Raw genomic sequence first — 13,361 nt, forward strand, 5'->3', positions numbered from 1 at the left:
TGATTTGCAATACTTTTTGTGCCTCTAATCATTTGTGTTACCAAGCACCCATAAAATTGATTTTAGAAAATTGTTTGCATTATATAGATGATTTGCATTATGGTTCATATCCACTTTCACGTCATGAAGTGTGATATGAGGTTCCAGCTTGAAGTCACTTCAGCATTATTCTAGAATTAATTTAAGAAAGAGATGTGTTGGATTGACCTCAAGATTGACTTCAATTCACACTTTGCTGATATGGAGATGCACGAACAACCAGAGATGCTTTTTTTTTCCACCTGTATCTGGATTAAAAGCATCTATGGCTCACTACACACCTCCACATCAGCAACCATAGATGCTTTTTATTTTTTCCACCTGTATCTGGATTAAAAGCATCTATGGCTCACTACACACCTCCACATCAGCAACCATAGATGCTTTTTTTTTTTTCACCTGTATCTGGATTAAAAGCATCTATGGCTCACTACACACCTCCACATCAGCAAAGTGTGAATTGACGTCAATCCAGCATTATTCTTCAAGAAAAGATGGTAAACTCTAATTTAATTGCCAGATCCATAAAATTCAAGGATCCTTTCAATTGGCTTGGATCTATTGAAAACTGGCCCATTCCACCAATTATCTACTCTCGACCAAGGCCCAATATATGTAAGACAATAATCTGTGGTTAATAGTTAAGACTATGGACAATCCAACTGTGTAATAAATTCTCCATGCCATGAAGCTCATCCCCACAAAATTTCAACAAATTCTTACATATTTTACTACACTAATCAATTTACTTGAATTTAAAGGATTTGAACTGTTAATTTAAACTGTTAACTTAAGCGACCCTTTTAATTTATAGTTAATGTACCATTTTTTGCTGAAATTTTATAAGCCCATCACAGTTTCAGCTAGGCCCAAATATTTGAAAAATTTCTGGTCCAACAACATAATTAATGTAAACTGTATGAAGAAGTGCAAGCTCGGCAGTAGTAGTTCAACAACATGGGAAGCACTTTATTAAGTTGTAATATTTTAGCTGTAGTGCCTTGCACGTACTGCCACTTGCACTACCAAACTCTCTCATTCTCATGTTATAAGGAAAGGAGAAACCACACACATTGTCACATAAAAGGAAGACTTGTACAAAATAACTATGTTAAACATGTCTTCCTTCAAAGACTATGGGAGAGTCAACGAAGTTGATCAAGAGAAGCTGGAAGCTCGTCGGAAGACAAGAAAGAGGATCATCATCATAAGCTTGTCATCCATCTTCCTCATTGCAGTTGTTGTTTCAGCGGTCGTTGGATCTTCACTTGGCTCTAATGGAAAATCGAAATCCAACGATGCTAATACGGGGAATAAATCAACTTCAACTTCGATCAAAGCAGTTTGCAAGTCCACATTGTACCCCGATTCATGTTACACTAGCCTATCTCCAATGGTGAATTCGTCCAGGACAAACCCCGAAGAGCTCTTCAAGTTATCAATCCAAATAGCAATGAGAGAATTAACGAAAGCCACAGAGCATTTCTCGAAAAACAAATTCAATGGTGTTATCGATCAAATGTCAATTGAGGCTCTAGATAACTGTCATGATCTTCTAAGTCTTGCTATTGATCACCTCAATACCACATTGTCTTCGGGAGATGTCACATTGGTTGAAGTCATCGATGATCTCAGAACATGGCTAAGTGCAGCTGGAACATACCAACAGACTTGCATAGATGGTCTCGAGAGCGCGAGATTAGATATAAAGAGTATGGCATCACAGATTCTTAAGAATTCGACTGAGTTCACTAGCAATAGCCTTGCAATTTTCACAGCCATTTCGAATGTGGTTAGTTCTTTCAAGCTACGACGATTGATGAGTTACTCTTCTCAGGAAATACCAAAATGGTTACCGATGAAAGATCGAAAACTACTACAGAGCTCGAACTCACGAATAAAAGCAGATGCAGTTGTAGCACAAGATGGGTCTGGAAAGTACAAGACCATCAATGCAGCCCTTAATGCAGTCCCTGAGAAGAGCAAGAAGAGGTATGTGATCTATGTGAAGAAGGGAGTATATTATGAGAATGTGAGGGTCGAGAAGCCGAAATGGAATGTTATGATGGTCGGTGATGGAAAGGATGTTACGATCGTGTCTGGTAGACGGAATTTCGTTGATGGAACTCCAACATTTTCGAGTGCAACTTTTGGTAATTTCTTATGATACTCTTCAATTAGTAATTTCTATGGTATTATGCTTTAATAGTTACTACAATTCACTTCACTTGGATTATATATGATTGCAGACAAACCATCTTTTTGGAAAATCAAGAAAATGGACTTCCTCATAAAATGTTTGCTGGTATTTGATTACAACCTAGGAAAATTTAAAATAAAATAAAATAAAAAATAAAAAAAATCATTTCTTAAGATATTTGCTAATTCCTGTGCAGCCGCGTTTGGAAGGGGATTTATTGCTCGAGACATGGGCTTTCGTAACACAGCTGGTCCAACCAAGCACCAAGCAGTAGCTCTCTTGGCCTCTTCGGACCAATCTGTCTTCTATCGGTGTCGCATTGATGCATTCCAGGACTCCCTCTACACGCATTCACTCCGCCAATTCTACAGGGAATGCGACGTGTATGGGACAGTTGATTTCATATTCGGAAATGCTGCGGTTGTCATCCAAAACTGCAACATCCTTCCTAAGGTCCCCATGGTTGGCCAGCAGAACACCATCACAGCACAAGGAAAAATTGATCCAAATCAAAACACAGGAATTGTGATCCAAAACTGCACCATTTGGCCTTCAGGAAATTTGACTTCTGTTCGAACATACCTTGGCAGGCCTTGGAAGCCTTACTCCACAACCATATACATGCAGTCGACGATGGGGAGCTTGATCGATCCATCTGGATGGTTACCATGGAATGGCACTTCTGCACCCGACACGATATTTTATTCCGAGTTTCAGAATTTTGGTTCGGGATCTTCAACAAGGAATCGTGTCAAGTGGAAGGGGTTGAAGAATATTACTAGTAAAGAGGCTAGTAAATTTACAGTTAAATCGTTTATCGGTGGGGATAAATGGATCTCTAATGCAGGTGTTAGGTATAAATCAGGTCTCTAAATGCATTTTATTTCTTTGATCAGGGTCTTTGGGGATTTGATTTTTTGTTTTTGTTTTTATGTTTTGATTGATTATTGTTTTGTATTGGAACCAATACTGAAATAAAGACTAATAAGGGGATATCCCTCGAGTAAATTTTCCTTTATTTTTATGATTACAGGAATGTTAAAACAAAATAAAACTTGTGTTGGTATAATTTCATTCATTTCTTGGTTATTTTACTGATTAAATTAGAAAGTGAAAATTGGGACCTGCAATAAGAATCTAGATTACTGTGCCATATGCATTTTTAAATTATTTAAAAGGTAGGAGGTATTCCTTATTGAGTCGAGATCCAGAACGGTGGTGTCAACCAATGCAATGGAAAAAACAGCTTGGTTCGGAGGCCGATGGGTTTTAAACTCCGACTAAAACGTGTCATGCAGAATAGGAATGGGACATTCATTCCTTACAATTTACTTCCTATGTTTTTTGAGCATTCATTAGAAGTTGACAAGAATAAATTTTAGTTAACGCAAGTACAATAAGTGTTCTATTTAGTAAAAAGTTATATTATATATCATATAGGAGATATATGTTAAAAAAACGAAATAACAAAAGTAACACAATTGTATAAAACAAAAGGATTTTCGTGGTTCGGCGGTGTGTCTACGTTAACGGAACAGAACAAGAACAACCACTATTTTTTCATAAGTTTTACAGTCCTAGAGATCTCTATTTATATAATCAAGAGTTGGTAAAACAAATAAAACTCCCCAAAAATAGAAAATCCCTTAAGAAAATATTACATGATTGCCTTTTTCTTACTCCTTAAAAAACTCAGGTAGCACAACAAAATACAAGACATTTACACAATAATATATTCCCTACATGCTCAATATTTCCAGAACACGCATGACATGATATTTTTTGCATCTTGATTGTTTAAACATCCATATAATTAAAAAAACATGTATGGAAAAATATTTCTTAATTAGTTTTTGATCATTTTTTGAAGTTAGTTCGTATACTTTATGAGAGAGAGGGAGCACTAAGCTTCAATTCCCCTTATAAGGTTCTCTTGATGAAATCATTTAGTTGTCGAGGAATCCAAATGCCACATACATTCTTGTCCTCAATAACTGCTTGATCAATACCAGAGATATATAAGATAATTGAAATTAACCTTGTAAGATACATGGAGACTCTCCAATTCAAATTTAAATGTTTGATAACAAAAATGAGAACTTGTGATTTTTTTTTGCATATACTTTCAATACAAAAGAGACTTTCTTGATTAAATAGAACAATAATTAACAACAACATGATACTACTCCATGAGCCTTTTTACCCATGGTATATATATACCTTCAAGTTCCATAAAACCCTACTCAATAACTGAAGCCCATCTCTTCTTATAGCTTCATCTTCCAATCTTAATAACTCAACCATCTCAGAAGACCTTTAATTAAACAACCCAAGGCGAGCAGGAGCTCCTGCGGCCCTCACCCAGTCACCTTGTAGGAAAGGTCCTACTGTATATTTCATAGCTTCAGCTTTATTAATGACCTTATAACCAGGCCACTTCACTCTAGAAGTAAGCTTAGCCCCTGGTCCTCTATTATTGTACTCCGCATAAAACAATGTCTTTAATGCAAAGTCTCCTTCCCAAGGTAACCATCCATTGGCGTTAATAACGTCGCTGATTGTTGATTCCATGACAATAGTCCTAGAGTACTCCTTCCATGGTCTCCCAAGGTAGCTTGGTATCTTGAACCTTACTGGTATAAGTTTCTTATCAGGTATAATTCGACAATTTTGTATGACTATCCCTGTGGTCTCATGTCTATCGATCCTTCCTTGAGCAGTGACGATATTTTGTTGGTTGTCTAAGGGTTTCCTAACAATGATCATACAGTTCTGAAAGACTGCAGCCGCGTCACCAAAGATGAAGTCGACAGTGCCAGTAATAACACAACTTCGGTAGAATTGGCGATGGGTTTGAGCATACAATGTGTCTTGGTACCCTTCCATTCGACAATTGAGGAAAATTGAACGATCGGATTGGACTCTGATGGCCACTGCCTGATGCTTTTCTGGACCAGCTGTGTTTCTGAATCCCATTGCTTTAGCCATGAAACCATCTCCTAGAGCCACTGCAAATAGGAAGTACTTTTTCTTAATTTAAGTCTTTAAGACTACGATTAGCATAATTGATCGGGTCATTATTCTTTCCTTAATTACCATTTTTGACTATTGCAACCCTAAGATAACGTTAAAGGTTATCAGAAACAAAGTGGTGCATGGTAAAGAAATGAAAACCAAAATAGCATTCCAAAGACAAATGATAATATCATGCCTATCAGTTGAACTTACCAAAACTCGCGGTCTGGAAAGTCGGAACTCCATCAATAAAATTTTTACTACCTGTGACGATAGTCTTCCTTGATCCATCTCCATATATAGTAACATTCACCATATTCTTTGTCACCATTACAGTCTCGTCGTAAATTCCTGCTTTCACATAAATGACATATCTGTCTCCCCCCAAAAAACAATAAACACCAAGTAAGATTTTATTTATTTATTTTAATGTAGGAGATGTAATCAAATTTTAGTCTGTAAGTCTTCAGAATTTTATAATTACTTATAGTAATTGACAATTGACTAAGTGTAAAAGTATATCCAATAATAAAGATGATGATGGGGACGCACCGTCCTATGTATTCCTTAGGCATGGCAGCTAAGGCATCAGAAATAGTCTTAAAATTTCCACTCCCGTCTTTCGCCACCACAACATTAGGCTTCAACTTTGTAGCTTTTCCCCTTAGCATCCTTCGATCTGCGTGTGTCATCCAATGAGGGAAACCATCTTTATCAAGTGATGGCCCATTTGATTCCTTAGCACCTAGAAGGCGACGTTGAGCAAGTCCTGGTATTTGGAGCACTGAAAGGATTGACGAAACTTGTGTGACAATGGCAAGACCATTACTAGTCAATTCCTTTGAGATCTTCATTCCCTTCTCCATCTTAGACTTGAATTCCCCTTCTGGGAACCCATCGATACATGTTTGTTGATACGACATTACAGCACTTAACCAGTTATTCAGGTCATGGGTACTAGAGGATAGCTTCCCGAAGTGGTGGCCATCAACATGAGAAATTGATTCTCTTAATTCATCTTTTGCATCTTGAAGGAGTACCTGACAATCCTTAATCGCCTCTTTTACTTTGGGATCATCAATTTTGAAGTTGGATGACTTATTGAAGGCCTTGTCCACTTCGTTAAGGATCACAGTGATGGCAGCCTTGAGAAGATCCTTTGGTTGAGAGGAGTTGGAGTTGGAATTCATTATATTCGACAAGCTTGATTGGCATGTTTCCTTGTAATCTGTAGAGCTACATATCATCTTAATCTCCTTTTGAAAATTAGATACTTCTTTCGGAGTCTCAACTTTAGGGCTCTTGGTGTCCCCTCCATGCCTGGATTGATGGACGATGGCAAAGATGCCAGATGCAATCACGACAAGTATAAGGAAGATTGAAATTGAAGCAATGATGATTCTCTTTCTCAGCTTTCGTGCTCTTTCAGCCTTACGGCGTTCCGATAAATGGCCAAAATCCTGAAAGGCCATGTTTTCAGATGTCTCTCTGCCTTAGGTTCGGGCTAAGGCAGAGAGGATTAGCTTCTGTTCTTTCTTTCGTTTTTATTCCCTTTCTTTCTTTCTGATTGGTTTCTTGTTGTTTTAAATTTCAAATCAAAGGATTCGGACAACTTTGATTTCTTCAATTTAAAAGTTAGTTAACGGTTAATAAATGAGTGATGGAGATTCTAACCGTTGGCGCAAAATTTGCCGATTCTTCTCATGTGTCACATTACAATAACACCCCTAGTTATTTAAACGAAGTACACCAATCTGGTTTTGTATTTATTAAGCGAGAGCTATTCATCCTCAATGTCCTTCAAAATTTCAGGTTGCTCATTTCTATAAATGTCATGACTAATAATAATTATTATCCAATAATGACGATATTTTTAGTAAGGGGTAGTTTAGTATTTTTACATGCAAACAAACCATCTGATATTGATATTATGTGGCTGTGAGATCATTCTATAACTAACATCAAATATTTAGTGATGAAGGTCTAATTTAAAGCAGCTTTAACCAATCTTGTCCAAACTCCTAATTAGTCTAAATTTAGAAAAGTCTTGTGGTCAGTATCGGCCTTTGTATCTTGACCCGTATCGCCCAAGTTTGGGCTGAATATAACTCAAATTTTTTTAAGGTCCATTAGATAAAAGGTTTTGTCATAGGATTGATTAGATTTTAAGAAAATAAATATGCTCAAGCCTGGCTCAGATATTAATTAATGATCTGCCCTGTTGTACAATAAGTGAGCTCATCTAAGCATTTGAGAAAATATAGGATTACCTCTTGTTGAGTTATGTCTTCTATTCTTGATTGGTGACTTTGAATTATATTGCAGATAGACAAGGGAGGTCAAGCTTCTCCGGTGAGCTCATAGGGGTGCATGGGGCAGTGCCCCATTCTAAGGGTGTGGGGGCAACTCGATCCCCTGGGGTTAAAATATAATAAATAATTTTCTATTAGAGGTCTTTATCAATTTTACTGCTAGGAGTTATATATATATAATTTTCGTGTTGCCCTAAGAAAAAGAGAGAGTAGTCGCATAGTTGGTGAGATACATATATAGAGGGAGATCATAACTAGGGTTCTTCATTGGTTGATATGGTGAAACTGTCGCTTTTGCCCGTAGATGTAGGTCAATACTGATCGAACCACACATATCTTGTGCCTTGTGTTTATTTTTATTTTTATTGATTTTATACTTCAATCCACGGTTTTGTTGTAACAGTTCCATTAGGTAATAAATTAAGAGAAAGTCAATTGAAATGGTTTAGATAAGAAAACAAGGGGAATCGAACGAAGAAAATAAAATGGAAGAAAAAAAAAACTAAATGCAATCACACATAAAAACACACCCTTTCACCGAAAATATATATATATATATATATACCTCAAGAAAACCTAACTAGGGTTTTATATAATACCAGTGAAATACTAGTTTGATCAGTGTTTTCACCCCGTATAGAGATGAATAGTACTCTTTCTTGACCAGTACCATTAGGCTCCACAAACAATAGCATTGTCCATCGAAAATCTATTACATTTCCGCCTAGAGGGAATAAACAAGTAGAAGATTCTAAGAGAATGCAAGGAAAGCCCAAGAAAACATAAATTGAGATACTGAAAGTGGAAGTGCATACAGTTTCAATAAGATGAGACATGGGTCTAGATGAAATTAAATAGAGGAAAACGATTCATTTAGCTGACCCAAAACATTAATACTAAAGCTTTGATGACGATGACTTCATCCTATAAAACAGAACCTGAAGCTGAAGGGCTTTTTCCCCCTCCTTTTAACATGGATATATTAGTTTACACTTTTGCAAAATTAGAAAATATTACACAAGTTTCTTCATAGTTAAACACCATTGTCGTAAGGAAATGAAGTCGAGTCAAGCCATTCATAGCCTGTAATGAACTCAGAAACAGTAAAATTGGAAGCATCGTAATAATCCATAATGTGGTATCCAGGCCAGGTGACCCGGCCATCTGTCCCTGAACCTGGCCCGCTATTTTCGTACTCACCATAATACAATGTGTCCAGTCCGTCCTCCTCAGGCCACTCCATCCATCCAGCTGGATCTATCAAGTCATCAATATAAGACACAAGATAAACTGTTCTTGAATACATCCTCCATGGCCTCCCCAAATAACTCTTAACACTCCCTTTGTTGGCATACAAATCTTCTGAAGCCAAAATCGAACAGTTTTGTATCGAAATCCCAGTCACTTCATCAGGGCTGTCCCTAGATTGTGCTGTGATCACATTAAATTGTCCAGGCATTGGTAATCTTGATATAATGTTACATCCCTGGAAGACAACTGCGGCGTTCCCAAAGATGAAATCTATTGTACCAGATATGTCACATTCTCTATAGAATTGCCGAAAGGAGTGAACATATAACGTGTCCTGGTACCCATTGAAGCTGCACCGATAGGCTGCCGATAAGTCTGCATTAATGCGTAGAGCAACTGCTTGGTGTTTTCCTGGTCCGGCACTGTTCTCAATTGTTATGTCACGCATCAAAAAACCATCGCCGGAGACCGCTGAAATTAATTCAAAGGAAAAAAAAAAAGATTAATAAGTTATTTACTATAAGCTATTCAACCTCGTTTTCAATTCACATCTTCAACCTTTTGTATATTTTTTTATCGAATATTCTACCGTTTTGAACTTGTTCTTCAGATTTGAAGTTTGGGGAGAAAAAACAAGGGTTTTGGCTAGAGATCGAGAAGACCAAGGTCAATTGGTGTATGTCATGAATTTGAAAATACAGAGCTCATAGCCATTGCTATGTATAAATCACCCAAGAGAGAAACAGAAGTCATGAATTAAATTAAAGAGAGATGAAAGAGAAACTCGTTAATTTTACTCACCTACAGTTGCAGACCTGAAAGTAGTCCAACCATCACCAACACTTCTGTTACTTGTAATCAGAGTAACATCACTTCCATCTCCCAACAGAACAATATTAGTCTTATAGCTTGGAATGTCCACATGTTCCTCATATACCCCTTCTCTTACATATATAAATGTTCTATCATAACTGTTATTAGGGGCAAAATTAATTGCATCGGTGATCGATGTGAAGTCCCCCGTACCATCTGCAGCCACTGTAATTGAACCACTTGTGTCATAATCATCTTTGAGGCTCAGCAAAATGCGTCGATCTTTCCTTGACAGCCATGTCGGAAATCCCATTAAATGCCGATTAAGACGGCCTTTTAACGGCGTTGGTGTGGAGAGCATTGAAAGAGAATTACTAACATGTTTATATGCACTAACCATGGAGTTCACTAGCATTGGTTTAAGTGGACCAGTTGATGAATCGAGGCCTTCTAAGCACGTATTCTTATTTGTAAGGGCCGCACTTAGGAAGGCTTTCGCATCGGATAGTTTACGAGAATCTGCTGAGCTAATTCGGGACATAGATCTTTGTAAGGATGAAATAGTAATTTGGTGAAGTTCCTTGCAATCTTGGATAGTACCCATTTGTTTTTCAATGATTCCTGCATTTCCAATATGGAAGAAGAGATCTGAGAGTTTTTGGGATTCAGTTAATGCTAATTTAAGGGTTTGAAGAACAGAGGTAATGATATTGGGATTGATGTTTATTGAGATTGAGAGCTTCAAGGAATCAAAACATACATCTGGGTATGGTGTGGATTTGCAAATAGATCTTATAGAAGATAAATGGGTATTTATAGTAGTAGTTGCAGAAGAAGAAGAAGAAGAGTTGAGAGCCCAGGTTGTCGTGAAGAAGAAGGTTATGGATAGTAGTAGAAATGATTTTAGAAAGAAAGAAGCCATGAGAGCTAAGATAAACTCAACCTTTTTGGGTTAATGTGGGGGAGAGGGATGGGGAATGTGGAATGGCCAAATTGTTGAATGCGTTTAAATAAATCTCATTGGGATTTGGGAAAGAAATATTGATAATTTTTTATTTTCCAAAGATAAAAGTAGAAAACATGTTTTTTTATGTTAACATGTTATGCTGAATTTCATGGAAAAAAAAACAAGAGAGTTCTTGATGACGAAGTGAGTGAGAATCTTTTGAAATGTTGCCGACTGGAACGTGGGAAAGGGCTATGCATTTACCTCAAGAATTATAGATATTTTAAATATAGATATTTTTTCCCTTGGTAAGAAGGTTGGATTTATTAGGATAATGGATAAAGCTAGTGTTAAGAGGCGATCAGGTCCTCTGTAGTGTATTTGGACGTTTGAGAGCTCAAAAACCCCTTTGTTAAACATATGGAGTTCAATGCCTCCTCTCATTTTCAAAGCCTTCGACCGGGCTTAAAAAAAAAAACATATTTTTTAATTTTTTTTTTTCTTCTAAATCTGATTTAACTCATGATCCTTACTTGATTGTCATGTTAGATTTTTTTCTCTTTCTTTCATGACACTCTATGTTAAGAAAACAGGAGTGATTGAAATAAGAAAACAAATTGAAAAATAAATAAAAGACAATACGTAATCATACAAAGAAATACAAAGATTTTACATGCTTCCCTCAAGATTGAGATATGTTCACGGATTACACCGATTCCACTATAAAGATAAAACTCGCAGTTACAGATTACACCCTTTCTCCAACCACAACACTCCAATACCTTGATTTACAGTACATCCTTGTCAGGGGCGGGTTTAGAGTGGGGGTTGTGGGGCACTTGCCCCCACAAGAGTTTTCAAATTCTATCGATTAATGTACTATTGCGACAAATTTTAGTGGAGCATAAATAAATTTGTCATTAGTGCCCCCACATTTTTTTTTTCCACTCTTAATTGTCCCCACAACTTTTTTTTTTTTCACTCTTCATTGTCCTCAAAAAAAAATTTTTTGCTCTTGGTTGTCCCCACATGAGCAAAATGCTGACTCCGCCCATGCTCCATGTTGACTAGTACTATTAAGCTCCACAAATCATAACACTCTATACTACAAAGGATCCGCTCCCTTTTTAGAGATAGTTTTAGATGTTTTATAGTAAATTAGTAAAAATAATATAGTTTTAAAAGGAAAATGCTACTTTCTTCCCAAATCCATTGAAAAATGTTCTTAGAGAACAAGGTCGAGTCTACATGCCACTAGGGACGGAGCCAAGATTTTCATGGTAGGATGGGGTGGGGGGGACTTTAATTAATTGGTAAGGTTGAAGAACACTTTTTTAGGGAGAAGAGTAAATGGTTTTTGGTTATAAGAAAATGGCATTTGAGTCATTTATCATTAGTTTATGTTAGAAGACCTAAGTCAACAGAGCAATGTCATTGTTTTAAAACCATATAAAATTTCAAATATTCATTAGGATGTCTGCATGCACCCTTGACCTCGGTCTTTTCTAATAGATTATTACAAAATGACCTTATTACCATCGTCTTCAACCTGAAATCAAAATGGCATTGATTTCTCTTTCCAAAATCAATCATCTTCAACCTCTTCGATAAAAACTTACACCTTTTTTTTCAACCTTAAGATTGATTGACTTTAACCTTCAAACCTTAGGAAAAATAAATGATTTTGGACGTAGAAGATAATAAGATTTGTTTGATAGCAAATTATAAGGCTCTCCAGAAGGGGTTAAGGAGATATTCAAATGATGGGTTGAAGATGAGGTTACAAAAATTAACATTAATTTACTATAAGTGTCGAAGAGGATCAAGATAACTGATTTTAGGAAAAACAAAAGTGATGATTTTTTATTACAAGTTGAAAAAAGGGTATTTAGATTATTTTTTGTTAGTCTAAAAACGGATAACAAGTTCAAAGGGGGCATTGCCGTAAGTTTGAAAAAAAAAAAAAAAAAAGGAGTATCTCAAATATTCACTAAATGTAGAGGACTGTCAAAATCACCCCAAAAAATTAAGGGGGGATAATAAGAGGACCAAAGGGGTCTAACATGGTTTTGAAAACACATGGGACATCTCAAAGATTCATTAGAAATAAGGGAGGGACGAAAAAAATTGAGGGAAGGTGGTGGGGCAAAAAATTGGCGGCTGGGGGGGCAACACAATAGAAGGGATTGCTACAAGTTTGAAGGTACAGTGGTATCTAAGAAAAAATTACAAAATATAGAAAAGTACGTAGCACACTCAAAATGTTGAGGGCGAGGGTAGAGATACACCTCTTGCCCCCTGCTTCTATCCTTGTGTGGCACATTTTGGTTGGAGTTTAAAACACACGAGACTCGTAACCAAGCCATTTTCTACATGGCACCTAACCTGATGTATTTAACCTTGAGTAAAAATGTACCTCATAGACATTGTAAGTGGCTATTAGAACGGAACACACCGTTCTAGATTATAACTCATCCATTAAATGACATATGACATGTTGTTATAAAAAAGTTCTGCCCTTTCTTTTGTGGTACTAAGTAACAAAAATCAGTGTAAAGGATGTTTTTTTTCTTCCTATTAGGCCTATGGTTGCTAGGCCGAAGCACTAGGTGCGAGATAGTAACATGTGGATAATGGGGTCAAAGCTGAATAATTTGATACATTATGAAAGGTCTTAATTAGTGGCTTGTAACTAGTAACATGTGGATAATGGGGTCAAAGCCGAATACTTTGATACATTATGAGGAGGTCTTAATTAGTGGCATGTTACCGTTTCTATTAGCAC

The 13,361-nt window shown here is 36.7% G+C and overlaps 3 protein-coding genes across 3 annotated transcripts; 1 reads left to right on the forward strand and 2 right to left on the reverse strand.

Annotated features, from left to right (window-relative positions):
- Nucleotides 1–1,156: 1,156 nt before the first annotated feature.
- LOC147397756 (putative pectinesterase/pectinesterase inhibitor 24) lies at nt 1,157–4,203 on the forward strand. Its single transcript, XM_086449665.1, has 2 exons — nt 1,157–2,192; nt 2,436–4,203. Exons 1-2 carry the CDS (start codon nt 1,157–1,159, stop codon nt 3,110–3,112), a joined length of 1,713 nt encoding a protein of 570 aa, XP_086305791.1. The 3' UTR covers nt 3,113–4,203.
- Nucleotides 4,204–4,304: 101 nt separating this feature from the next.
- LOC147397757 (putative pectinesterase/pectinesterase inhibitor 45) lies at nt 4,305–6,821 on the reverse strand. The gene is made up of 3 exons (XM_086449663.1): nt 5,807–6,821; nt 5,468–5,628; nt 4,305–5,247 (listed from the first exon to the last, which is right to left on the reverse strand). Exons 1-3 carry the CDS (start codon nt 6,724–6,726, stop codon nt 4,556–4,558), a joined length of 1,773 nt encoding a protein of 590 aa, XP_086305789.1. The 5' UTR covers nt 6,727–6,821; the 3' UTR covers nt 4,305–4,555.
- Nucleotides 6,822–8,353: 1,532 nt separating this feature from the next.
- Nucleotides 8,354–10,764, reverse strand: LOC147397758 (Plant invertase/pectin methylesterase inhibitor superfamily). The gene is made up of 2 exons (XM_086449667.1): nt 9,619–10,764; nt 8,354–9,288 (listed from the first exon to the last, which is right to left on the reverse strand). The coding sequence occupies exons 1-2, from the start codon at nt 10,550–10,552 to the stop codon at nt 8,600–8,602; spliced, it is 1,623 nt and encodes a 540-aa protein (XP_086305793.1). The 5' UTR covers nt 10,553–10,764; the 3' UTR covers nt 8,354–8,599.
- Between the last annotated feature and the right edge of the window lie 2,597 nt (nt 10,765–13,361).

The sequence above is a fragment of the Akebia trifoliata genome, chromosome 8 (assembly GCF_017979445.1).
Source record: "Akebia trifoliata isolate Shusen 1 chromosome 8, ASM1797944v1, whole genome shotgun sequence".
Taxonomy (NCBI): domain Eukaryota; kingdom Viridiplantae; phylum Streptophyta; class Magnoliopsida; order Ranunculales; family Lardizabalaceae; genus Akebia; species Akebia trifoliata.

Excerpts from the sequence above, each read along its gene's own strand:
- LOC147397757 (XM_086449663.1), bottom strand. The coding sequence starts at position 6,726 with ATGGCCTTTCAGGATTTTGGCCATTTATCGGAACGCCGTAAGGCTGAA. Across the intron at positions 5,629-5,806 it reads CCTAAGGAATACATAGGACG|ATATGTCATTTATGTGAAAG; the intron begins GTGCGTCCCCAT and ends GGGGGGAGACAG. Across the intron at positions 5,248-5,467 it reads TTTCCAGACCGCGAGTTTTG|TGGCTCTAGGAGATGGTTTC; the intron begins GTAAGTTCAACT and ends TCCTATTTGCAG.
- LOC147397758 (XM_086449667.1), bottom strand. The coding sequence starts at position 10,552 with ATGGCTTCTTTCTTTCTAAAATCATTTCTACTACTATCCATAACCTTC. Across the intron at positions 9,289-9,618 it reads TTTCAGGTCTGCAACTGTAG|CGGTCTCCGGCGATGGTTTT; the intron begins GTGAGTAAAATT and ends AATTAATTTCAG.
- LOC147397756 (XM_086449665.1), top strand. The coding sequence starts at position 1,157 with ATGTCTTCCTTCAAAGACTATGGGAGAGTCAACGAAGTTGATCAAGAG. Across the intron at positions 2,193-2,435 it reads ATTTTCGAGTGCAACTTTTG|CCGCGTTTGGAAGGGGATTT; the intron begins GTAATTTCTTAT and ends ATTCCTGTGCAG.